Below are 26,597 nucleotides of genomic sequence, written 5' to 3'. Positions count from 1 at the left end.
GCACTCCTGTCTTCCATTGCCTCCCACAGTTTGGTCAAACTCATGCTGGTAGCTTTGAGAACACTGTCCAACCATCTCGTCCTCTGTCGTCCCCTTCTCCTTGTGCCCTCAATCTTTCCCAACATCAGGGTCTTTTCCAGGGAGTCTTCTCTTCTCATGAGGTGGCCAAAGTATTGGAGCCTCAGCTTCAGGAACTGTCCTTCCAGTGAGCACTCAGGGCTGATTTCCTTAAGAATGGATAGGTTTGATCTTCAGGTGAATATTGAAAGATGTATTCAGGAACATGAAATTGAAATAGGTAGCAAATAAAACACTTAATTTCACTACCATAGATCAACTGACTTTAAGCTGCTGAATTACAACTCATTACCAAACTTACAACCATGGAGAGACCTGGTCTGAACAAAGACATTGGATTCTTATCTCATTATACATGACAAAGCCATTTTTCACCTTCTCACCCCTTGCTTTTTCCTGTAAGACCTATTGCAGTCGTTAAGAGTCGTCAACAGGCTCATCTCAGCTATCTGCCAATCACCCATTCCCACCACCCTTCTGAGTAATACCCCTCCCCACCTTCTCACTATATAGAAGGATCTGGCAACTTCTGTTTCAGTGTATCTGAAGAAGTGTGCTTGCACACGAAAGCTCATACCAAGAACTAACTTAGTTGGTCTTTAAGGTGCTACTGGAAGGAATTTTTTTGTTTTGACTATGGCAGACCAACACGGCTACCTATCTGTAACTGAATCAAGTTAATGGAATTTCTGTTGAAGATTGTTGTAGCCTTTCTGCTTTATGCTGATGTTTGTTATTTGAATGTTCAGAAAACCAGGGAATAAAAATATTTGTTGGTTCTTCTGTGTGTTTTTTAAAGACGGTTGTAATCTGTGCAAACATAGCAAGTTAGGATAATGGTTTAGGTTTATAAAGTTTTAAAAATCTTCCTTAGCCTAGGATGAGGATTGGTTGAAAAAAAAATTCTGCTGAACATCTGAATGCAATAAGAAACAATTTAGTAGTGATGTCTCTGAAGAAAGATGCATACATCATGTGTCCCGTAGCTTAAATATAATACTGGCTGTAGCCAAGTTTTTTATTAAGAATCACTCTTCTACTTTGCTTTGTAGATCCTGCAGTAGCTTCCAGAGAATAAGAAATGGCTGCTTGTTGCTCAGCTTGAAGCCCAGCTTGACATCAAAAAAGGCCTTCCCCATTTTACCATTTGTGCCAATTGTAAAGCAATATAATAGTAGAAGAGATTTGGTACTGCTGCTCCCCCACTTTTTGGTTTTCCTTATAATGTTTGAATTTCTTACATAGTGCCTTTTCCCATGCCAGATAAAGCCTAAAAAATAATTCTGCCATATTCTCAATTGTTTTTCCATGATGTAAGCTTGGAGTGTTTGAAACAAGCACAGAAAATGTGGTTTGGTAATCATTTGGGCTGGGTGCTCTACCTCTCCTTCAAATCTGAACCAGTGAAGGCAGTGAATGTCCTGTGTGAGTCTCTGGAGGTGATTGGAGGATGGATGGTGGCTAATGGATTGAGGTTGAATCCTGACAAGACAGAAGTACTGTTTTGGGGGGACAGGGGGCGAGCGGGTGTGGGGGACTCCTTGGTCCTGAACGTGGTAACTGTGCCCCTGAAGGACCAGGTGTGCAGCCTGGGAGTCATTTTGGACTCACAGCTGGGCAGCTGTCTACCAGCTCCATCTGGTATACAGGTTGAGACCCTACCTGCCCGCAGACTGTCTCACCAGAGTGGTGCAGGCTCTGGTTATCTCCCACTTGGACTGCTACGTAGGGCTACCTTTGAAGGTGACTAATCCAGAATGTGGCAGCTAGACCGGTGACTGGGAGTGGCCGCCAAGACCACATGACAGTCTAGACTCTAGGGTTACCACATCTCCGGATTTTTCCGGACATATTCAAGAATGTTGCAAAGATGGTTTGATACAACTATGAAAACTGAATAGAAATATTTAATCCTAAGTATTTCAGTGAGGAGGTAACCCATTTAAAGGGAAATAATTTCTGCAGGTATTCCACATTTTTGAAAATTTGATTAGACAAAATGACAATGTGGAAGGAATCACCGTTGGACAAGAGCCGTGTAAGACAGGATTAATTGCCGATGACCTCCTATTTGTGGCAGATCCACCTGTTTTAATACCATGATGCTGCAGGAGTTTGAACCCTCTGGTTTAGCTGCAGGATTTAAAATAAACTTTGCCAGACCAAACTATATTTAAAGGCTTCACAGAAAACTGCAGACTTGTAATTCCTCAGCACATTAATTGAATCTAGTACCTCTGAGCAGGTAATTTCCTTTTCAATGAATTGTGCATGTTCCCCCAATAAGACCTTGCATATATATACATACAAGTTCACAAGTGCACATACTGTATCAGGTGCTGGGCTTTCTGATGTCTATAATTCCAAATATAAACTGGCAGTCACAGGCCAGTTTCTGTGATATATGTGTTTCCTGCGTTCTCATGTGCAGATACCAGTTTTCTGAGCAAATTTGCTGGCCAAGAGCTTACTTGCCTTCCACCCACCTTGTTCAGTTTCAAAAGCAGAAGATCCTTCTTTACCTTGTTTGTCTTAAAGGGCTCTAACTTACTCCAGTCTCTCAATTTCTTGAAAACCGTTTTGCCACTGTGAGCCTTATGACTGAGCTCTTGTGTATTAACTGATTGCAATAATTTATTTCTTCCCCCGTTTTTTCTGATGCTTGGCATATGATAGCTGTACATATACTCCTCAGTACTAAAGCATATACAGCTTTCGGGCGTTATCACCATCATCATGCTTGCATATTTCCACACCCACACATGAGCTGAGTAGTGCTTTCAAGTATTAGCTGATTACTTCCAATGCTCAGCTGGAAGCACAGATAGCAGTGGTTTAGTATATGCATGCCCTCTCAACTACTTCTACACAAAAGGGGACCGGGTGGTAGCTGGGAGGTAAGTAGAGCCCAAGAAAGCCTCATGACAATCCATTGGCAGAAGTATCAGTGCATCAAAAATATCCTAACAAATACCGGTACACACCATGGACTTATGTCTTGGAGTCTGTCATCTTTATTAATGATTCTTTTCTGCATTGTGTCAGAAAATAATAGCCTAATATGAAATAGAATTTCCTTAACAGGTTTCTTCTTTTTTAATAGGCAGATAAATACATGTCTTCTTGGGTCAGACCAAAGGTATGTCTAGTCTAGCATACTATCATCTGTAATGGGGCCATGAGTGGGGGCATGATGAAGAGATTCATCTCCTGTTTGTCCCCCAAATCTGGCAATCAGTGAAATAATGTTTCTGAAAAGAGAAGCTCCATTTAAGCTATCGTTGCTAATAACCATTGGCAGATTATCCTTCATTAATATGTCTGCTCCTCTTTAAAATCCATCTAGGGCTAACGGCTATCAACACTTTTGTGATACTGAATTCCAAAAGTCAATTGCACATTGTGTGCAGAAGTGCTTCTGTTTGGCTGTCCTCAACCTACTGCCAATCAATTTCATTGAATTATATAAATTTCTGGTATTTTGAGATAATTAGTAACTCTCTTGACACTGCTCATTATTTTATATCATGCCTTCTTTTAGGCTTTTATTTTTCTAGGCTACATTTATTAGATGATTACCATTATCAGCGCTGGCAGTCCTAAAAAGATGAAATATCATGACTGCCAAAGTAATGAAATTTTGGACTATCAGTGTGTTTATGTAGATTTATGACATATGTTGTGCTCATTTTTTATGTTTCTCTCAGTAACCTGCAAAATTTTAAAGCTAATATTTTATTACTGAAGTTGGTTTTACTCCTTGGGAGAAACTGATCCCATTCAGTTTTCCAAAACTGGAATCAATGCCATAGAGGGTACAAATCTGAGTTCCTCAAATTTCCTTATAGACTCTTAGTTCATGATTCAGAATTCATGATTTTAAGACCTGAGGAGTCACTGAAGAGGCAAGACATAGAAAAAAAGGAACAACCTAGATTGTTTCCTAAAATGAACCTCAGATACCCACACATACAGTATTGAAACAGACAGCTAGAAATTTGACATATTGGTATTTATTTCTCCGTAGCAATGGATCTCAAGAGAACTGATAGTATAAAAGCAGTAGCAGAAGAATTATGGAAAGGTAAGAATACTGCAATTTCCTTTACAAACAATGTAGAATGATTCTGTTGAATTCCCAAAGAGTAGCACTATTGATCCAGAAAATTGGGCTTTTTTCTTTATCTAGGCTGAAGGTGCAAAGCCCACCCTGTTGTTGGCCATATCAAAGACAGAATAATACTCCTTAAGGAAGACATCACCTAAGATCCACAGTGGCTCCCCAGTTGGAGAAGGCAAGTATGTAGCCTCAATCTCAATTGTACAATATCCATTATTCTGTGGAACAAAAGAAAACAAGTTAAACCTGTGCTGGGGAAATAAATAAAACAGAATTTCAAGGAAGCCTGGAATAAGGACTTCTTCGCAAAGACACACTAGAGATCCACATTTGATATGCTCCAGTATGTCTCTGACCATCTACATGTCCTGATTCAGGGCTGGCCACAATGCAGACAGGGCCAATAGTGAGGCCAGCCCAGTGAGTATCATCTCCACTCTGGGAGAAGTGACAAAATGGAGGGATTCTTTTTCACTATTTTATAGGGGCTAGTACTACTCATACTCTTGCTTTTGGCAATTACAGTCCAAGCAAACATCTCTTTAGGAACAATCTGCAACTATAAATCTATAAAAGAATTCTAACATCAGTGATAGATCCATGATCTCAAAAAATAAAATTAAAATGACCCCACAAAAAGGGTTAGGAGAAAAAAATACAAGGCACCATTACAACAATTTTCCTGAATAAATAAATGCCACCCCTTAGTATAAAAAAACCAGACTCGTAATCTGTTTTTAAAACAGAAATCAGGTAATTATAAGGTTTAATGACAGAATACAATAATGATGGAACAACAACAACAACAACAACAACAACAACAACAACAAGAATTTTATTATTTATAATTGCCTCTTTCAGTAGGTCTGGGAAGGCTCCCTCACAGAGGGAAGCATTCACCACCCCACAGAGCCCATTGCCCAGCCCTTCCTGGCTCACTTTTATAAGCCTTGATGGGCAAGGATCAAGGAGACAGGTATTATAAACATAGCATGGTTCAAAACACATACTGTTCTGGGGAATTATGTTTAGCAATATGGTATATACGTACATTGGTGACATAGGCAGATGGAGGCAGTGGAAACTGGGATCCGTTGATGATAAAGGTGATGGTGGGCATGTTCTGGACATAGTTGCAGTTCACCACAAACTGAAAAAGAACAAATAAAGAGGGAAGGTTAACTATTTGAGTAGGCTAGAACAGAGGTTGGTTGAGTCATGTTCCCTGTAGAAAACAGGCTAAAACAAGCAAAATGTTTTCCTTTCTTTTTGGTGCATACAGTATAGCAAAGTTATATGAGCACATTGTGTTTCCTGCAAGCAGCTCACTGTCTCCTGAGGTGTGGCTTTCTGAAATTACCTCATCCACTCACCTCACCATTGTATTCTTGACCACCTACAGCTTGCAAGAAATTCCCCATGTACTGCTGAGGGACAGCAAGTAGATATGTTCCAGTGTCCACGATTGCCTGGCAGCCTTGGCTGCACCAGCCAGTAGCCTGGCTGCCAATAGCAAACCTGCAGAGGAAAGAAGTGATATTAAGGTCCCAAATGGGTTCTCAGAGACTCACCTCTATAGCTGTGCATTGTACATTGAGACAAAACGTGCCACCTCCTTCCACATATATTATACAGAAAATTCACTGGTTGAGATTCAGTCTTCCCCACCTACACTTCCTCCCGTTCACAGAGTTTCCCCATAGGATTCATCTTGTCATATATTAATTGGAGTAGATTATGCACTGATCCATCCAATCCATTTTCATGCTAAGATATTAACCCTATTGCTTCTCTTGAGGCTGGCACAAAAGAGTGATCTTTGGCTACAACAGCCTTTCTGGATTTTGCATGCATTCATGTATGTGCGCACAATAAAGATGCAGACATCCTCAAAGCAACATTTTAGTTCTAGAAAATCTATATTTTCTCAGTATCCATACTGCAATATATTGTTACTTGTTTGGATTTTTATTTTTAGTTAAATGCTATACCCAGCTGGAATATCCATTGATGCAATCGTTTCATTCCAGTCCCAAGCCCACAACACACATATTCTAAAGCAGTAAGCAGGAGGAATAAAAGTACTCTACTCTGCAGAAAGGCGGCCACTCCATAGAGCAGGCAAAGCCTTTTTTGTCATCCGGAAAAGGAACATGTTTAAAGCAGGAAAGCACAGCTAGGTATAGATAAAATGGAAATTATGTGTGCCACTTACTCCTGAATACCAATCTGCCAGTAATATTCACGGGTGACAGGCGTCCAAGTGATTTGCCCAGAGTACAACCGATTGTCTACACCTCCCAAAACCATTTCCCCTCCATACTGAGCAGTTGGTTGGCTGAGAAAACAAAAATGGTTTAAAACAGACAAGGATTAGTTCTAACTACCTATAAATTTGATGGTGCTCTATAAGTCCACAGGTAAATAAGCCTAGAGAAGATTAAAGAAAGCATAAATGGAGAGCAATAAACAGTTGGCAGGTCAGAGGGGGAAAGAACAAATCAGGAACAGTTTGCCCCACATTAACAAGGATCAGGATCTCACTCCACTGGTGAAAATCCATCCTTTCATCACTCCAGTGATGGTATTAAAAGGGAAGGTTGATTAAGAAGGGTCAAAGAGCTAACAGAAAGCTTAATTTGCATCAATTGCTCATACGCTCATTCTCAACTGTGTTTTGTTACTGTAAGGATGTAACCATGGAGGAGTATTTTATTTATCCTAGATTAATTCCTCTTGCACATGCCCCTGATAAAAAATATCAGGTTTTGGATCTTACCGGGAGAAATAGAAGCTGAAGATGGGTTCAGAAAGCTGCCCTTGTCTTAGCATCTGCTGCATAATGGTGGGACCTGCTACAGCTAAGCCGGGATAACCCATGCCTAAAATCCCATCAAAACTGGCATAGTAGAAAGGACTGGAAGGCTCATTTTGACTCAAGCCAAACTCCTGGTTTTGAACGACAATGTTCTGGACCTGGGGAGAAGGAATCAATGGGGTTCACTTGCAACGTGAATCGTGGTAACTGGCAGGCAATACTCATCAGTTTAGGAATAATGCTACACAGAGAGACAATGAGACCCAGTGGAGTGGATTCTTCAAAATGTGGTCTGGTGTCAATCTCAGCAAAACTGGATCTCAGTGAGTACCACCAGTCACTGCTGTGGCTTAGGAACTTAGTTTTTTGCACTTGTTAAATTCAGATGTTGATGCTGAGTTCAGAACAGGATGCTTTCTTATACTGCAAAGGATTCCTGCCATTGTTAACTGGATTCCCAAAATTATTAGCTTTACCTTAGTTGGAATATTCCCAGAATGTGGCACACTTAAAGATGAGTGGTCCACAGTGCAAAGTTCACTTACCTGCACTGTATCATAGCCTAGCATGACAGTTAAGCTACCACTCCCATAGGATAGGGTATAGGTCTGTCCATTGTTGGAGTAAGTGGAAGATGCACTGGGGTTGAACCTATGGTGGTTACCTAGAATAAAAAAGAACCCAGAGTACAAATCTATCTCTATGAGGCAGTGAAAGCTGCCCATTAGCATGCAAGATTCAGTTTACAACAGATCTGACTTTGCTACAGACCCAGCCTATCACCCATGAACTCTTATATGCACACATAGTGAAGAGGCTAAAAAGGAGGCAACAGGAAAGGGGCACTTCTCACAAAAATATACAAACATTGTTACTGCATTTACCTCAGAAGGTCCCCATTGCTGGTCAAAATTAGGGCCTGCACCATTTTAATTAACATGGTTTGAGGACAGCTTCATAATGTATCTTCATCGTAAGAACATTTGTACATAAAAATGTATTATATGAGTGAAAATAATATACTAAAATGCATTATATAAGTACATAAGAAGAGCTGCTGGATCATGGTAAGGGCCCATCTAAGTCAGAATTCTGTTGCCATGATAGTCAATCAGATGCCTATTGGAAACCAGTAAGCAGGATATGAGTGCAAACAGTTTTCTCTTCTCACCTGTGATTCCCAGGAGCCAGTATTCTGAGTCATGCTGACTCTGACAGAGAAGGTAGAAAATAACTGTTGTGACTAATATATATTAGGGGAAATTGCTTGCAGAAAATGTGTATCTTAGACAAAATGGCACACAAAATTGTGTATATTGGGAGAAATGCACACTAAAATATATGTGCATTTCTGTGAGGACTTTTTAAAAGAAGATTTGCAAACCGATGCAGTAATATGACAAACTGAACATAAGACTGGAAAAAATGAAAAGCTGAAACTGACAGATTTTTCCATCTTGATTAATGCAGCATGCTATTGCTTTCATAAGATCTGCTTGCATTGACTAGTCCTACGGCTGAGTAGCACCATGGTATCTGGCCATCACAACAGCATTTGCTGTTTCTAACCCATACCGTGCGCACACAATGCTTCAAATGAGCTCTAGTATTATATCTCATGATATGTTGGGGGGAAATAAAGAATCTGAACTCAGAGAAAGACGGGTTGATGCCCAGAAGCAGGGGAGGGAGGAGAATCTTAGGGTTGTCAGTCAATATATTATAATGATATTCCAAGTTTGGAAGCTGCAAAGAAGGTCTGCAGTAAAATTATTTCTAAACAAAATGAAGTGCTTTCTTGAAGACAAACAGCCACTTTCAGCAACTGTGCAGAGTACTCACCACAGGCTGCAGTATTACAATACACAGAAGGTACCCAGAGATTGGAAGAACCTGTGTCCATGAGAACCAGGAAATTCTGGGGTGGAGTTCCAATACTGATCTCTCCAAAGTAGAAAGACTGCCAAGGGAGAAAACTTGAATAAGGTGGAATAAAGGCAATTCACCACGCCTTTTAATGCTTTTATCATTTCAAAGCTTTGCTAGTACTTTGCTACCAATAATCTCAAAGGGGCTATTTAGATCATGAAGACTTCAATTTAGCAATGCATCCCACAGAGAAGGTAAATTACACTACTCTCCAAAAGCATACAGCAAAGCCAACAGGAGAGTTATGCAAGATGCTAGAATCATAATCCCTAATCCTCTTCTCTAACTACCAACATCCAGAGAAGAGATATATGCATCTTTGCTTGCCATGTTCATCCCAACAAAGGCAGTTGCATTTTCGTGTTTTGTATCTCCAGTAGAGGAAAGTGCTGTAGTGAAAACATCCACCTTCAAGTCCTTTCGGGATCAGTTACCCAGGCTCATAATCCTTAGTGTGTCTCATGGAATGCTCAGCAGACAAGTCAGCAAGCAAAGAAGATACCATGAAGCCATAACCCCCAAAATTAAAAGTAGAAGCTGAAATCATTTACTGGACAAACATCTGTGTCTTGCTGTCATAAAACAGAGAGCCCCAATTCACACCTCTGAGCACATACGGTTGAGTGTTCAGTTCATTCTTATTGTAGGGGGAATGGGTTGTTTGATGGCATTATCAACTGTTGAGCTCAATGTGCAAGTTCATGTATTTTCTCTACCACTTTGAGAGGGAGGAGAGGAAAGGTACAGATTCATATTGATGCAGTACTCACATTCAAGTTGTTGGTTATTGGTTCATAAGCAATGTTGTATTCATTCCAGTGGTATTTCAATGCAGGATCAGCATGATGTTTCTTCAGAAATTCCTCCAGCACTCCTTTCTCCTTCATGTTCTCCCGAATGGATTTCCCTTTCTTCAGAATGACTCTGCATAAGACACAAAGATCTCAAGAGACTAGAAGCAACATGGGTGGCCTTTCTGTACTTCTGCTATGCACTCTTTCTTCACCTGCTTTCCTATTCTTTGTTATTGGGAGCTACTAATAGCCCATTGTGCTACTTTATTATTCATCCATTCGTTCAATAAAACCAAGTGAGTGTGAGAGAGACAAACTCTCAAAACCTGATAAGAGAAGGTTTAATTTTGCTATGGAACATTATAAGAACATTGGCTGAAAATGTATGACTTGATTTAATTTCCAGTCATATATTCAGCTCATTTGTTGCTATTGTTGAGACACTCACCTCTCCAGGCCCTCTGACAGGTGGAGAAAAGCCAATACCAGGATCAGCCACTTCATGGTGCTCAGTGTCTTGACCAATGCAATCTTCTAGAGAATCCACAAATCCTTTCCACAATTACAGCTGCTTTGTCCCTACTTTTATACTCAGAGCATCTGTCCTCTACTGGCTTATCTGTTTACTCTAGATTTCCAATATCATTATGTACACTCAATATCTACACTTTCTGTTTTCTTATGAATGATAGGGAATCAAATTCTTTTGTTTGAAAGGTTTTAAAAAGCAATTTGTGCTTTTGATTGTAAAAATATTTAGTTATAAGAACTGGATCTGGAGCAAAGCTGTGCTATTGGGACAAATAAAAAAAATGGTGATAAGATATCTACAAGATATCTACTGAAATATAATCAGTTTCCTTGAAAAGTTGGTCATATTCTTTTCAGAAATTATAAAGGCCAAGTTAATAATCACAGTTATTCTGACAAGTGCTTACATAATGCTGGATAGGCTCAATATTGATTTAATTGATGCCAACCAATATCAAGAGTAACTCCAGATTTCTCTTCACTAAGGTATTGGCCCATGCTTGACCATATAAAGTTATACTAACACTACTATCAATGAGGTTTATGAATCAAAACTCTGATCACACAGTATTTAGCTCCCACTGGCTAGAAATTGCATGAATATCATTTTTTTGTAAAGTTTTTTACAGTGGTGCCCCGCAAGACGAATGCCTCGCAAGACGGAAAACTTGCTAGACGAAAGAGTTTTCCGTTTTGGAGGTGCTTCGCAAAACGAATCTCCTATGGGCTTGCTTCGCAAGACGACAATGTCTTGCGAGTTCCTGCGGTTTTTTTTTCCTTTCCCCCCTTTTTCTAAGCCGCTAAGCCACTTATCAGCTGATCCGATCAGCAGATAAGCCGCTAAAAGCCGCTAATAGCGCTAATCCGCTAATCTGTCAATGGGCTTGCTTCGCAAGACGGAAAAACCGTTAGACGAAGAGAATCACAGAACAGATTCTTTTCGTCTTGCGAGGCACCACTGTATTTCATTTTATAATGCATATAAAATGGAGGTAACAATTACAACATGATTTCCTCTATTCTAGCTCTTATTCTAGAGCAAGTGGTACCAAGTGTCCAGTGTAAGATTTTGGACTGTTTCCCACTGAGTTGCAATTACAGTTTGTGCTGCTAAGTTCATATATAAGATCCATTCTTTTGACAATATATGTACATTGGTATCGTCACAAATATTGATGCACATTTTGCCAAATGATCATAATGATCTTGCTTCATCCCATGTGCAGTTCGGTGTATAATGTATGTAGCTTTCCTTTTCTTTTTTTAAAGGATATGCTTGGCAGGAGTCACACAAAACTGATCAGGAGGACTTTAAACTGAATCCTGCACAGCAGAGCAATTAAATGCTAGAAAATGGTATAAAATCATGTACAGGTAACAGGAGTGTGAGTTAAGCCAGAGTGGGTAACCACTAATACATAAGGGGGGGGGCGTAAGGGAGTGTTTGGGGAGTGTAATCCATGGTTTTTAATGGCTCTGTACCAGGACTGGGGAGCATATTCCCCCTCAGCAGGCAAGATCTGTTTCTGCCTTACCCCTTGTATGTCATATTTTGCAGGTGGGTGGCATCACTCATCTGTTGTCACAAAGATTTCAGGTAATGAGCCTCTTTGAAGATGTGTTCACAACGCACCTTCAGAGAGATTTGCTCCAGGATCAAGAAGGTGTTTGTCCTCAAACGTCTTTTAAGACAGGATTTGCGCTGAAACCATTTTAGCAGCAGTTGCAATGCAAGCCCCTTCATGAGATATTTAAGGCACAATTGCAATCCACTCAATGGTGAGCAAGGAAACTGGAGACCGCTAAACAAACCAGGGTGGCTGCATGGGGAGCTTTCTGGCAAACACATTTAAAAGAGACCCGAATGGGAATTGGAAGGATCTAAGGATCTGTCCTGCCTTCTTCTGGCTTAACGTTCTAGAGGAGGCCAGGTTGATAGGACTAAGGGCACATCTCAAAGAGCAGGGTCCTGGCAAGGCAGGTCTGGTAGTCCAGTCATTTCTGGTAGGCACTGCCAGATCCCAATCAGGGTAGCAGGGGGTAAGGCAGGGTCAAAAGGCAGCTTGTCAGCACCCTGGAGAGCTCACAACAACCTTTGCTTGCTAGGACTCACTCAGGAAGAGCTGTCTTTAAAGGACCATTGCCCTGATCTGTAATCACTGACTCCTACAGCATGGCTGTGCAGCAGTATGAATTGGACAGGTGTTCCCCAAGCTGGAGGACTCTCCTAAAGCCCTATCATCTGGCCTGAGTGGTCTGTAAGGAAGAGGTGATGGCATTCCAGGTATGTTTAGCCCTAAAAAGAGATGATTAAGAGGTATTGTGGCAGTCATCTTCAAATACTTTCTGTGTTCTTCCATAGAGGATGGAGCAAATACATTTGCTTTCTGTTGCCACCAAGGATAGAATCTGGACCAATGGGTTCATACTGCAAGAACAATTATTTACACTAAACATTAGGAAGAGCTTCCTAATGATGCAAACTGTTCAAAGGCTGGTAGACTCTTCTTCATTAGAGATTTGTAAGCAGAGGCTGGATGGTCACCTGTCAGGAATGCTGGAATAGTGATAATGCTTTATCACTCGTGTTTCTCAGTGACCTCAGTTGGACTACATAGCTGGAAAAAATCAAAGGGCATAAATGCTGCTTGTCCTTTAAAAAATACAGTGGTCTGCAATTTGCTTAACAGGTTTCTTTTATTGTTATTATTAACAGATGCATATGAACAGTCTTCTTGGATCAGACCAAAGATCCATGTAGGCCACCATTTTGCCATCTATCAGGTGCCCCTGATTAGCTCATAACTAGGATACAATGAAGAGAACCATCTGTTGTTTGCCCCAAGTATCTGGTATTATGTCTCATAACCATTTTAGCTATTGATAGACTATCTATAATTGGTTCAGTCGTTCTAATTATATTTTTATTGTTAACATTTTTCACATATACATGTACATACACATATACATATACATATGTACACACAGACAAAAGAAACACAGGGTGATGGATTTCAGTCAGCACAGCCTGTGAACATATCACATGACAAAATATTTCAGTTCTGGACTTCAGTGAAGCTTCCAGATGGACAGCAGAACTGACCATAGAAAGCATTTCTGTTGTTACTGACAGCTTTCCTTGGATGGAAATCTAGGATAGGAAAATGGGCTCCTCCAATGTTTCAGTTTGTACTCTTCACAGGACATCTTTTCACTGATGCACAATAATACAAGTGTTTTGAAGAGTGGGAGGAATCAGGACTGGCCCTACCAATGAAGCAGTTGCCCCAGGCAGTTAATTTTGGGGTGCCATGAAAGGGCTGCAAGTGATTAGTTATTTAATTTATTATTGCTGCATTTTTCCTCCCAAGAAGGGAGAAAGGTGCTTGTGGGCTTTTCTGCCTCAAGTACCTAAATTACTTGACCAGCTTTGGGGACTAGTCTGCACCTTAAGTCAGAGGGCACAATTTCCTGCTTCAGCTCAGGCAGCAAAATGCCTTGGACCAGCCCTGGACAGAATATGGTATGCACACTTAGAACATTTAGCCACATCTCTTGCAGTTCAACTGAAGGAAATAGCATGGGGAAATCAGGCAGATGTCTTATATCATTCAGAGAATGGGATTTCTGGAAAGAGGAAACACTGAAGATACTTTCATGGAAGGTGAGGAAACATTCGATCTAAATCTTTTATGGGTGGTATTCATCATCTTTAAAATGTCACCCACATATATAAACTAACTTTATTGGAGACATATTCAGTGTTCTGGGTCAGATTATCATATATGGTGAAACTGATATTTGAGATTGACTAATCGTTTTTAAAGCCATCTGAGGGCCAAGCTAAATGTTAATCCCATCATTTGTCCTTAAGCCTAGTATTTTTCTTTCACAAATAGCTGGCAATTCAGATCAGAGGCTTTTTTCTCTTCCCACTAATCTGGATTCCACTCCCCCTGAAGTTTTGAGTTTGCAGCTTGAGAGTGCTCCTGGACTTGCCACTGTCAGTAGAGGATCTGTAGTGGCAGTTCTCTGCGGTGCATTCTATCATTTCGGTCATGAACACCAGCTGCAGCCCAGTGTGGAGATACATGACCTGGCCTTGGTCACCATGTGTTAGTTCAGGTTGGGTTACTACTATGCCATTTACATGGGGCTGCTTCTGGAGACGGTTTGAAAATTTCAGCTGGTAAAAAAACCTCTCGGCCTCCAGCATGCCAGCAGGAACCTGAAGGTGTGAATATGTGACACTGATTATGTGCCAATTACACTGGGTGCCAATATGTTTCTTGGCCTAAATAGTTTTGAGTCTGGTTAGTTAAAAGATTGCCTGTACTGGTATGTCCCAGCCAATAATATAAGATCTGCTGTTTGTGTGCTTGCCTGTGAAAACCAGATAGGTTGATGCGCACACAAGACAGGGCCTTTGGGGTGGAATAGTGGAACTCTCTTGCAGTTAACATTCCAGCTTGGCCCCTTCGTTCTGGCATTCAATCCAGTATTTAAAATGTATCTTTTTGCTTAAGATTGCTTAGGTGATCTAATTCAGTTTCTCACAAGCACTCAGTGCTTGCAATAGCAAGGAAAGTGCACAGGGAGGGTCGTCCCCATGTAAATCTGGCTCCTTCCAGCCTGCCAGAGGGCTACTTCCAGGGCAGAGTGCAGTTGTGATGGGGAGGAGGAGGCTACAATCTGGCAAATTGGAACTTATCTCCCCATTTCAATGGCTCTCAAGAGAACTGATGACATACAAACCAGGACAGGCAGCCTATAGAAAATCCAGAAACTGCAATGTTCCTTCAAACATAATTTAATATGATTCTTTTGAGTCCAAGAGAACGGTAGCAGTAGACTAAAGAAGAAATGGCCTTTGTGTTGTCTAAGCCGATGGTGCAAAGCCCACCCTGTTATTAGCCATGTCAAAGATGGAATAATATTCCTTAAGGAAGACATCACCAAGGATCCATAGGGGCTGCCCATTTGAGGAAGCCAAGTATGTGGTCTCAATTCCAGCTATGCAGTATCCATTGCTCTGTGAAATAAAAGAAAATGCGTTATAAGTTCCATCTCTGCTGGAAGAAAATGTGATAATGCCTTTGAAAAAGATGTACAAAATCATGTCCAGATTAGATTGCAAGTTAGAAATGTGGCTGCTCATCCATTTGCTATAACTATATAGCTGTAAATATACTTCCTAGAGATTGTTTGCAAGTGCATAGCTTATATGGTAGCTATGAGAGTTAGATCCATAATACACGTGCTCTAATTCTGAGTCTCTGACCACCCACACGTGCAAGTTTAGAACAGACTGTAATACACACATGATCAATAGGGATGCCAAAGCAGCAAGCACCATCCGTACTCTGGCAGAAGTGACAAAATTAAAGGATTCCCCACCACTCATTTGTAGGTACTATTACAAGTCTTGCTTCTAGAGATAAAATCCAGAGCAGACTAGTCTTTGAAAAGATCTTTGCATTTACAAATGCAGGGAAACAAATAAGATGGTAAGGAGAGACCCATGCAAGGTCCCCAAAAGAAGGATCAGAAAAAATGACGTGAAATGCCGCCAATGCTATCTTTTCATAAAGCAAAGGCTGTGTTATCAAGAGCATTGGTGCAATCTCTAGATACTCTCTAACGCTTAAGTGCCTTGGTGTAAAATATGTGCCATTAAGCAATGTTGTACACTTACTTCAGAGATATAGGCAGAGGGAGGCAATGGGAACTGGACTCCGTTAATGACAAAGGTGATGGTGGGCATGTTCTGGACATTGTTGCAGTTCACCACATACTGTGAAAGAAGACAAACAGAAGGTTTACTCAGTGAGCACACCAGGCCAGAGATTGGTCAGACTCAATCCGCACTAGAAAATAGACTGACAGACAACATAAGCTTGATTTATTCCAGTCACATACAGAGAACAGACACCTTTTAGAGTCCCCTTGTTTTTAAGCCTTTTTTGAAAAAAATTATCTGAACTTGACTATTTTTATGTAAGCTGCCGTGAGGGTTTTTTGGTTTTTGTTTTAAGCAAGAACAGTATGGCAACAAATTCTAACATAAATAAAATACAAATGGAAATACCAAATACATAATAAACAAGCAACGTCAGAATTATCCTGATGGATCAGGCTGAGACCCGTTTTCTAATCCAGCATTCTCTTTCCCACAGCAGTGAGGACAATGTCTCTGTGTTCATCTAGGAGCACACATCTCTTGTACTTAACCTGGCTGTAGCATCCTAGGTGCAAGATTTCAGATGGAGCCTGTTCCCCTGTGGTGAAGAGTGAACTGCAGGAATTTTCCTGCTCCACCTACCTCTCCATTGTATTGTTCAGCTCCTATAGCCTGCAGGAATGTCCCAATGTACTGCTGAGGGATAGTTAGCTGGCAAGTGCCAGTGTCTACAATTCCTTGGCAGCCTTCACTGCACCAGCCGGTAGCCTCATCACCGATGGCAAACCTATAGAGATAAAAGCAAAGAATGTTGCAAGGACAACGTTAGCAATAAAGAACAAAGCAGGCAATAAGAGAAACACAAAGACCTCCTAATATTTAAGATGGAGGAGTCTTCATCTATAGCTACAAAGGGTTGTGGCCAATGCTAGTCCTACTCAGAGTAGACCCATTGAAAATAACATGACCAATGTAGGTCCATTAATTTAAATGGGTTTTCTCTGAGTAGAGTTTAGTTGGATACAACACAAAGACAGCTATTATGGCCATGGAAACACATACATAGCCACATAAACTATAACCCAAAGAGGTTTACTTACTTCAGAACAATCTTTCCTGAAAAGTAAAATCCAGTTTTCAACTCCATGCTGTTTCCCACTTTCAAATGTGAATACCAAATCTGAGACATCCCAAAATTTGGGAATCTACTATGCTTTGAGTAAAAGAAGAAGCTTCTGTTGGAAAAGCTTGTAATCTGGGGGGGGGGGGTGCAGACAAAATGGTAATACCTAGGGATTTGCCACACACGTCCTGTTAAAAAGGTGATGGGAAAGACCTCTGAGATGCTGGAGAGCTGCTACTAATCCATGCAGAACAGCCTTTGCCAGCCTGGTGCTCTTCAGATGTATTGGGCTATGAGTCTTATTTGCCCAGCCACTGTGGCTGATGGAAGTTGTAGACCAAAAGCGTCTGGAGAGCACCAGGCTGGCAAAGGCAGATTTAGGCAACGCTGGACAAAATGGACCAGGGAAGCTGCCTTAGTGTAAAGCAGCATCATAGGATTGCCAACCTCAGTTACTGGAATCCTGTATTTTTGTAGCGTTCAAGGTGCTGGGAAGAACATGGTTTGCTTCCTTCTATTAGCTGGTCCGTCCATTATGACTGAAAGTGCTGCACAAAATATTGTGGTGCGAATCTCACTATTCCCTGGTGACAGGTGATGAGTGACTCATCTCATTTCCCATGCTGCCTTCATTTGGCAGTCTTTTAGAAACAGAGAGCTTCTCAAGCACACCTGTCAGCAGCTTTCAGGCAGCATTTGTTTGCTAAAAAAACAAACTACTACACTTCAGCAAGGATATCCTCATCCTTGCAGCAGTGAACACCGTTTTGTTATCTATTGCTCCTTCTTAGAATTATTTTCTTTGTTTTGCATAACTCTCCCATTGAAACTAATAGAACTTTAAAGTGCCTAGCTTTGAATGGATCACTATCCTCCTGATTTTTGAAGGTTCATTTCCAGTGCTGGAGCACACAGACACACTCACCTCTTGATGCGCAAGCATGCACACACACACACACACACACACACACACACATTTTAAAGTAGCAAACAAGAATAAGACTATTCCCCTCTGTAGAAATGCTGCACATTCAAAGAGGCTGGAGACCTTTTGTTATCATCTGGATAGAGACATGGCAATGGGAGAAAACCATAATTAGCTATAGATGAAATGAGAATTATGAATATCACTTACTCCTCAATACCAATCTGCCAGTAAAGCTCACGAGTGACGGGTGCCCAAGCAATTTCTCCTGAGTACAGTTGAGTGTCAACACCTCCTAAGATCAATTCACCTCCATACTGAACAGTTGGTTGGCTGTTGAGTGGGGAAATGGACAAAACCAGTCAAGGCTAGCCTTATGAATGTCTTGAAGGTCTATATTTGCATACATAAAAGCAGGGAGCAGAGGAACAAACAATTGGGCACAGACTACTTCAGTTTGACAAATCCTGAATGACCACAAGGTTCCCCTCACCCCTCCCAAGATCAGATTCTCTCTTGATTGATAAGCATACATTCAAAGGAGGGAGAAAACCCATCCTTTCACCACTCCATTTTCTAAGCCAAAAGGATGGCTAATGTGTGTCAGGGCAAATAGGGGACTTGATTGTCATTTGGGGATCATATGCATAAACACTTACTGTAGGCAGAAAGGCTACATCTTATTGGTAGAGCATCTGTCTTTGTGGGGGTCTTTGAGGAAGGATCTGCTAATGGCGAAGGGCCATACCTCACTAGCAGAGCATCTGCTTTGTGGCCAGAAGGTCACAAGTTCAATAGCCAGCATCTTCAGGTAGGGCTGTGAAAGACTCCCTGTCTGAAATCCCGGCTAGCTACCGTCAGATGGAGTAAAGGCCAGACTCAGTATAAGACAGCTTCCTATGTTCCTATGTGAGGAAATTAAACCTTAGCATGTGTTGCAACCCTCCCCGAATGAAATATTTTTAAATGGCTGGGGTATCCATCTCAACTCTGAATGATATTCATGGTTTTAAGGAGCAGTAAGAATACTACAGGGAGTTGTAATTTAGTTATTCCAGATTAACATCTATGAGCTCGATCTTCTGAATGCCTCCTGACAAACTTACAGATTTTTGTATCTCACCGTGAGAAATAGAAGCTGAAGATGGGTTCAGAGAGCTGCCCCTGCCTCATCATCGACTGCATGGCTGTGTATGACCCCCCTACAGCTAAGGCAGGATAAGCCATGCCCAAAATCCCATCAAAATTGGCATAGTAGAAGGGAGTGGCAGGTTCATTCTCACTCAGGCCAAACTCCTGGTTTTGAATGACAATATTCTGGACCTGGGAGGAACAGAAGGAAAAATGGGTTTCATCCGCAATCGGAGGCACAGCAATGATTTTGAGCTTGAATAAATCAAATTATCAATAGTAAGAATAGGTAACACATGGCATTTTTAGGAATAATGCAAAACAAAGAGGCAATGAGACTGTGGGCTAAACAAACACAGTTTCCAATGCCTCACTGGGAAAGCTTATGAAGTTCTCCTTACACTAGACCTGGTTAATTTGTAAAGAAATGAATAAAAAGGATGGGATCATAAAATGACCTTTTGAGTTTTCTGCCTCAGATGTTAAAACAGCTTCAGAGGTCATCAGGATCAAACTACTTGTCCACCACAGCAAAGTACCCAATATGTAGAAAGTGGTGTGCAAAAAAACCAAGCAAACCCTCATTTCTGCCTATTGCAGTAGTGGCACACAGCAGCAATATCTGGGCCACAAACTTCCATCTTAAGCTTTGGTTGGTCCCCTTCTTTCTTAGCTTGTGAAGTAAATTCTGGTTGCAATGCTGGATTCCGAACAGACTGCTTTTTCTTTGATTGACCAATGTTTGATGATTCCTAGAATGCCACAAAGTTTAAGGTGGATGAATGTGTGATGCAATGGTCACTTACCTGCACAGTATCATAGCCTAGCATGATGGTCAGGTCACCACTCCCATAGTAGAGAGTATAGGTCTGTCCATTGTTGTAGTATGTAGAAGATGCACTGGGGTTAAATCTATTGTGGTTTTCTAGAGTAAAGCAAAACAAAACAAAAAGCACAATATCATGAACACTTCCTAACTGAGTCATGTTCTTTAATACATTGGCACATTCTATTGTTATTTTATGTCAGAATGTCAGTGCTGAGAGTTATAAAGATTTTGAACTGAAGGAGGAAAAAGAAGGATCAGCCGTCTCTAAAATATCACTATAATATACAGTTTTTCCATTCCCGTTAAAAATAGTACAAGAGATAAGTTTGGCTTTTTAAAAAAGAAAACAAGCCAAATTGGCTAATAAGTTCATAGAAACAAATTTCTCTGCAACTGAATGTTAGTACTCACCACAGGCTGCTGTACTACAGTACACAGATGGTACCCAGAGGTTGGAGGAGCCAGTATCCATCACAACAAGGAAGTCCTGTGGTGGAGTCCCAATGCTGATCTGTCCAAAGTAGAATGACTGCCCAAGGAGAAAATTTTGGTAAGAAGAAAGATTTTGTCACATTTTTAAATACCGAGCTTCAACATTTCCCCTTCATTTCTACTTTTGTTCCCACTCAGAAATGGCAGCTCAGATCATTTTCAAAATGCATCCTAGACCACAATGGGAGGTAAGCAATAGTACTGTCCAAGATCATACAGTGGGTTGGTGGCAAGCTGTGTGCAAGAACACAGAATCAAAATGTTGTCATTTAATCATCTTCTGTAATTACAAGCCCCATTGTTGGTTTGACTTCACCCCTATTGGCATACCCCATTGTGTCTTGAGACAGACAGATGCCGACCACCACAACATTGTCAGATTCAGGTAAGGGATATACACACCCAGCCATTGCTGTTTTCACCCCGGTAATTCCCCCTTAGTGTATCTTGTAGACAGTAGAGGCTGGTGAAACCTAGACCTGGTGGGGTGCCTTTCAGTTCTATGCTTGCTCACTGCATAGGGCTGATTTTGGAACCGCACCTAAGTTAAATCTCATCAGTGGTGTATGCAGGCTTAGATTTTTGTTCAGTGGCTCTCTCTCAAGCTTGTAAAATAGTAAAAAGGAAAACCACCAGCTACCGAATGGTTGTCATAGAAAGATAACCACTCTGCAGCTTGTTTTCCTGTTCACTTAAGGAAAGAGTTTGATGAAACTTACTCTCAGGTAAGTGGACAGAGGGTTTCAGGCAGCATACATCATTCACCATAATAAAAATAAAACAATTGTCCCAATGTCATACAGTAAGCTTCATGACTGAGTGGGGATTTGAACCCTGGTCTCCCGGGTCCTAGTCCAACTCTCTAACCATTACACTACCCTAGCAAGTGACATGATTAGAATTACACTGCTGTTGTATACTCCGTTTCCTCTAACCCTCCAGCTAGGTGACAAAGTGGGCAAGCTCACTTATTCCCTCATTCCAAAAGTGGAGAAGCACTTTCACTATTCAACCCCAAATTCATCATGGGCAGAGACAGTGGTGTGAAAATGGTCTTGACAGGAGCAATTATGCTGCTTTCATGAGGCCATATAACCTTTGACAGACTGAAAAGTGAAAAGGCAAGATGGGCAGAAGAAGAGAGAAAGATGCATATTTTATTATTTTAATACTCACATTCAAGTAGTTGGTTATTGGTTCATAAGCAATGTTGAATTCATTCAAGTGGTATTTTGATGCAGGATCAACATAGTTTTTCTTCAGAAATTCCTCCAGCACTCCTTTCTCCTTCATGTTCTCCCTAATGGATTTCCCTTTCTTCAGAATGACTCTGCATAAGACACAAGACATGCAGAAGACTTCTCAGGATGCCAAAAGCAACAGTGCTGGTCCTACTGTACCTCTCCTATGCCCTCTTTCTTCATCAGCTTCCTCCTCTATTTTGGTACTGGGAACTGCTAACAGTCCATCGTGCTACTTTATCCTTTATTTTATTCATCATATTAAATTTTATTAAATAAATAAAAGCAAGGAAGTGCACCTCTAGAGGTGGAAGGGAAAAATATTCAGAAACCAGGTGAAATTAGAAAGTGTTTCCAGAAATACTTCAAAAAGTTGTATACACAAGGGCCTGAGGATGTGTCTGAGATTGAACAATTTTTGAAACTCAATGGCTTACCAGAATTGTCTCAGGAGAAGAGATCAATTTTGGATTGTAAAATAACACAACAGGAAATTGAGGATGCCATTCAGAATATGCAGCTGGGCAAATCCCCAGGCCCAGATGGACTTACCTCCAAATATTATAAGATATTAAAAGACTACTTGACTTTACCATTAATGGAGGTTTGTAACCAGATTATGGGGGGAGGAAGGGCACCGGAAACGTGGAAAGAAGCTTTCATCACACTGATACCCAAAGTGGAAACTGAAAAGACTCAACTTAGGAACTACCGTCCCATCTCACTCCTAAATGTGGATTACAAAATATTTGCAGACATTTTGGCAAGTAGATTGAAAAAGGTTTTAAATGAAGTAATTCATAAGGACCAAGCAGGCTTTCTTCCTGGCAGGCATTTGTTTGATAATACTCGGAATATTATCGATATTCTGGAACTTTTACAAACAAATATTAACACTAAAGCAGTGCTAATCTTTATTGACGCCGAGAAGGCCTTTGACAATATTTCTTGGAAATTTATGAAGAAAAACTTGGAAGGGATGGGAGTGGGACGAGGGTTTGAAAATGGTATAGAAGCAATTTATTCAGAACAAAAAGCTAAGTTGATAGTGAACAATGTGGTGACAGAGGAGTTCCATATTCAAAAAGGAACACGTCAGGGGTGCCCCCTATCCCCCCTACTATTCATATCAGTCCTGGAGGTTTTGCTGAACATGATTAGGAGGGACCGGCAAATACAGGGGATCACGGTCGGAGTGAAACAATATAAACTGAAAGCATTTGCAGATGACTTAGTAATAACATTACAGGAGCCAGAATCTAGTACAAAAAGAGTTCTGGAACTGATACAAGAATTTGGTCGGGTGGCAGGATTTAAGTTGAACAAACAAAAGACTAAAGTTTTGGGGAAAAACTTAACGCCCTTAGAAATAGAGGGGTTTCAGAAGGAAACAGAGTTAGTTGTGGTTAAGAAGGTGAAATACCTGGGGGTAAACTTGACGCCTAAAAACTTGAACTTGTTTAAGGACAACTATGAGAAATGTTGGTCAGAAGTTAAGAAAGATTTGGAAACATGGTCGAGACTGAAACTTTCCTTGCTGGGCCGAATTGCTGCTGTTAAGATGAATGTTTTGCCAAAAATGTTGTTTTTATTTCAAACCTTGCAGGTCGTGGACAGAATGGAATGTTTTGGAAAGTGGCAGAGGGACATCTCAAAGTTTGTCTGGCAGGGCAAAAAGCCCCGAATAAAGTTTAAAATACTAACTGATGCAAAAGAAAGAGGGGGGTTTGCCCTGCCAGACTTAAGGTTATACTACGAGGCGGCAGCCTTCTGCTGGTTGAAAGATTGGATTTTATTAGAGAATACAGATGTCCTAGACCTGGAAGGTTTTAACAACTCGCTAGGATGGCATGCTTATCTGTGGTACGGCAAGGCAAAAACGCATGGAATGTTCAAAAACCATATTGTCAGGAAAGCAATTTTCATGGTCTGGTTGAAATACAAAGACTTACTTGAAAGTAAGACTCCGAGGTGGTTATCACCAGTGGAGGCTAAGGCGTGGAAAAAACCCAATATGGAGACCGGCTGGCCGAAATATTGGGAACTAATAGAAAAAGTTGGTGACAATTGGAGGATGCGGAGCTTTGAAAATTTAAAAGATAAGGTGCAAGATTGGTTTCACTATGCCCAAATTAACGAGGTTGTTAAGTTGGATAAAAAAATAGGATTCCAGGTGGATAAATCGAAACTTGAGACAGAGTTGTTAGAACCAAAAACCAAGGTTTTATCGAGAATGTATAACTTGCTGCTTAAGTGGAACACACAGGATGAGACAGTTAAATCAGCTATGATAAAGTGGGCTCAAGACATTGGTCATAATATTATGGCTGAAGACTGGGAAAGGTTATGGACCACCGGTATGAAATTTACGGCATGCAATGCCTTAAAAGAAAACATTATGAAAATGGTATACAGGTGGTACATGACCCCAGTCAAGCTTGCAAAGATATACCATTTGTCTGATAACAAGTGTTGGAAGTGCAAGGAAGCTGAAGGAACATTCTTTCACCTTTGGTGGACTTGCCCAAGAGTGAAGGCCTTCTGGGAAATGATCTACAACGAGTTAAAAAAGGTGTTTAAGTACACCTTTCCTAAAAAACCAGAGGCCTTCCTCTTGGGTATGGTCGGCCAAAAGGTCTTAAAGAAGGATAGAACGTTTTTTATGTATGCTACCACTGCAGCAAGAATTTTGATCGCCAAACATTGGAAGACTCAAGATTTACCCACGCTGGAAGAGTGGCAAACGCAACTGATTGACTACATGGAGTTGGCCGAAATGACTGCCAGAATCCGAGACCTGGGAGAAGAAGCAATGGAGGAGGATTGGAAAAAATTTAAGAACTATTTGCAAAAATTTTATAAGTTATATGAACTATAAACTGACCATAAATTGGAAATGCTAGCCCCAGCAATGAGAGCGCAATATTTATGAAATTGGATAACAATATTGAAGGGATCAAAGTTTAAATGTTAAAAGGGATAATACATCTTGTTTTTAGAATAAATGGACAATAAGGGATTTAAACTTAAACTGCTATCAAAAGTACCAAAGAAACACATGAAACAAGGTTACAATTTGCTGATAAATTTATTGTCGGGAATGCTTTGTGCGGGAGATGTGGGGAAGTTCGATGGAATGTTGAAACAAGCTGTTGAAGGGTTATGATTCTTTTTATTTATTTTTTTCACATTTTTTGCTTTTCTTTTTTTCTCTCTTTTCTCTTGCTGTTTTCTGTATGTATCTGGAAAAAATGTAATAAAAACTATTTAAAAAAAAAAAGCAAGGAAGTGCACAAGGCAGAAAGAGTAAGTCTTGAAGCCTGAAAAACTAGGGTTTAACTTTTCTATGGAAAGATAAGAACATAGTCATTGGCTGAAAATGTGTGACCTGATTTAGCTTCCAGTAATATTTCCATCATTACTCATTACTACAGGGCTCATCCAGACTGCCTTTTGTGTCACAGGTCTGGGATTTAAAGCTCTGTCTCCAAGCTTTTGGGTCCCTGCACTTTCCCTGGGAAAACCCAAGTTATGCAGCTGAATTGGAGCAAATGGCAATTAGGTCTTCTGTGGATATCCATTTGCTTCAATTCAATGATAAAACACAGGTTTTCTTGGGGGAAGCGCAGGGACAAAAAAACTGCTCAGGCCTGGAGCTTTAAAGTGCATACCTGTGCCTGGAAAACACAGTGCAACAGAAAGTCTGAATGAGACCCTAATTGAGACACTCACCTCTCCAGCCCCTCCGACAGGTGGAGACAGAGCAGTACCAGGATCAACCACTTCATGATGCTCTGTGTCTTGGCCAGTGTGATAGTCTAGAGAATCTAGAAATCCCTTCCTCAGTTACAGCTGTTGTGTCCCTACTTTTATACCCAGGGCTACTCTCCTCTGCTGGCTTATCTGTTTACTCTTGATGTCCTCCAGTACCATGCATTTCCAATATCTACACTTTCCATTGCTTATGAGTGATAGAAAGTCCTTTGTTAGAGTGGTTTTAAATGCAACTTGTGCCCTTCATTTTTTAAAAAATAATAATGAGTGATTATCTAAAAACTTTTGCTAATATGGAAAAAAAATCAGTGATAAGATATTAATAAGCCAAATTCCTAATAATATGTTCCTACCCTTTTCAGAAACAATAAAGGACAATTTGATAATCACAGCTGCTGTGATGGGTATTTAAGTGTGGCTAGATACGTTCCATTTTTATACACTGAGTCGAACAAATATTGTAACTCCAGGTTATCTTCACTAAGGTATTGGGCCATGTTGAGCCATGCCCTTGGGAAGCTGTGCTTGCTAACATTATATTTAATTCCATGTTTGGGTCTAAGCTGTGATCAGTTCACATTTAATATCTAGGTTTTTCAGTTGATTAGTATGTCAAAGATAATAATTGTCAACAGCTCGAGTTCCCTAATAGAACTTAATGAGGTTTTGAAATAGATGTTTTCTGTTGCATGAACACATTTTCACACCTTGCGTATTTATGTGGTTCCATTCAGGCATTTTTAAATTGTTCTATGGAAGATCTGTGCATGCCAGTCCCACCCTCTCCACCACACCGAGTGGGAAGGTCTGAAGGGGGATTGTCAGCACATTCAGGGAATTCAGGGAACTCTTCACCCACAGATAAAATTTTAAATAGCTTGAATAGTATGAGAAACTATTCCAGATTAGCGTCAATTACAGATGACCTACTTATTGAGCATTCATGCTAATTTGTTTGCACAAAGTGGGCAATGTCGGCTGTTTATTGAACACACTTTCTGATGTTTTTTGTGGGGGGGGTGGCTATAGGACGGTGTGCCAAGCTATCGATATCCCACACTTTCCACTTCAATTTCCCATCACTTTCCTAACTCCAAAAGATTCAACTTTTGGGGGAAGCAGGTAAGATTAG

The 26,597-nt window shown here is 40.6% G+C and overlaps 2 protein-coding genes across 2 annotated transcripts; both read right to left on the bottom strand.

Annotated features, from left to right (window-relative positions):
* Positions 1-4,075: 4,075 nt before the first annotated feature.
* Positions 4,076-10,317, bottom strand: LOC310709506 (pepsin B-like). The gene is made up of 9 exons (XM_083509256.1): positions 10,188-10,317; positions 9,716-9,869; positions 8,859-8,976; positions 7,562-7,680; positions 6,978-7,174; positions 6,414-6,536; positions 5,572-5,716; positions 5,250-5,348; positions 4,076-4,416 (listed from the first exon to the last, which is right to left on the bottom strand). The coding sequence occupies exons 1-9, from the start codon at positions 10,241-10,243 to the stop codon at positions 4,264-4,266; spliced, it is 1,164 nt and encodes a 387-aa protein (XP_083365382.1). The 5' UTR covers positions 10,244-10,317; the 3' UTR covers positions 4,076-4,263.
* A 4,747-nt stretch (positions 10,318-15,064) lies between these two features.
* Positions 15,065-25,544, bottom strand: LOC310709505 (pepsin B-like). Its single transcript, XM_083509255.1, has 9 exons — positions 25,424-25,544; positions 21,627-21,780; positions 20,370-20,487; positions 19,936-20,054; positions 19,122-19,321; positions 18,209-18,331; positions 16,593-16,737; positions 15,966-16,064; positions 15,065-15,302 (listed from the first exon to the last, which is right to left on the bottom strand). Exons 1-9 carry the CDS (start codon positions 25,477-25,479, stop codon positions 15,150-15,152), a joined length of 1,167 nt encoding a protein of 388 aa, XP_083365381.1. The 5' UTR covers positions 25,480-25,544; the 3' UTR covers positions 15,065-15,149.
* Positions 25,545-26,597: the final 1,053 nt, after the last annotated feature.

The sequence above is a fragment of the Podarcis liolepis genome (assembly GCF_965112155.1).
Source record: "Podarcis liolepis genome assembly, chromosome: 6".
NCBI lineage: Eukaryota > Metazoa > Chordata > Lepidosauria > Squamata > Lacertidae > Podarcis > Podarcis liolepis.
This window is presented reverse-complemented; position numbering and strand designations above follow the sequence as displayed.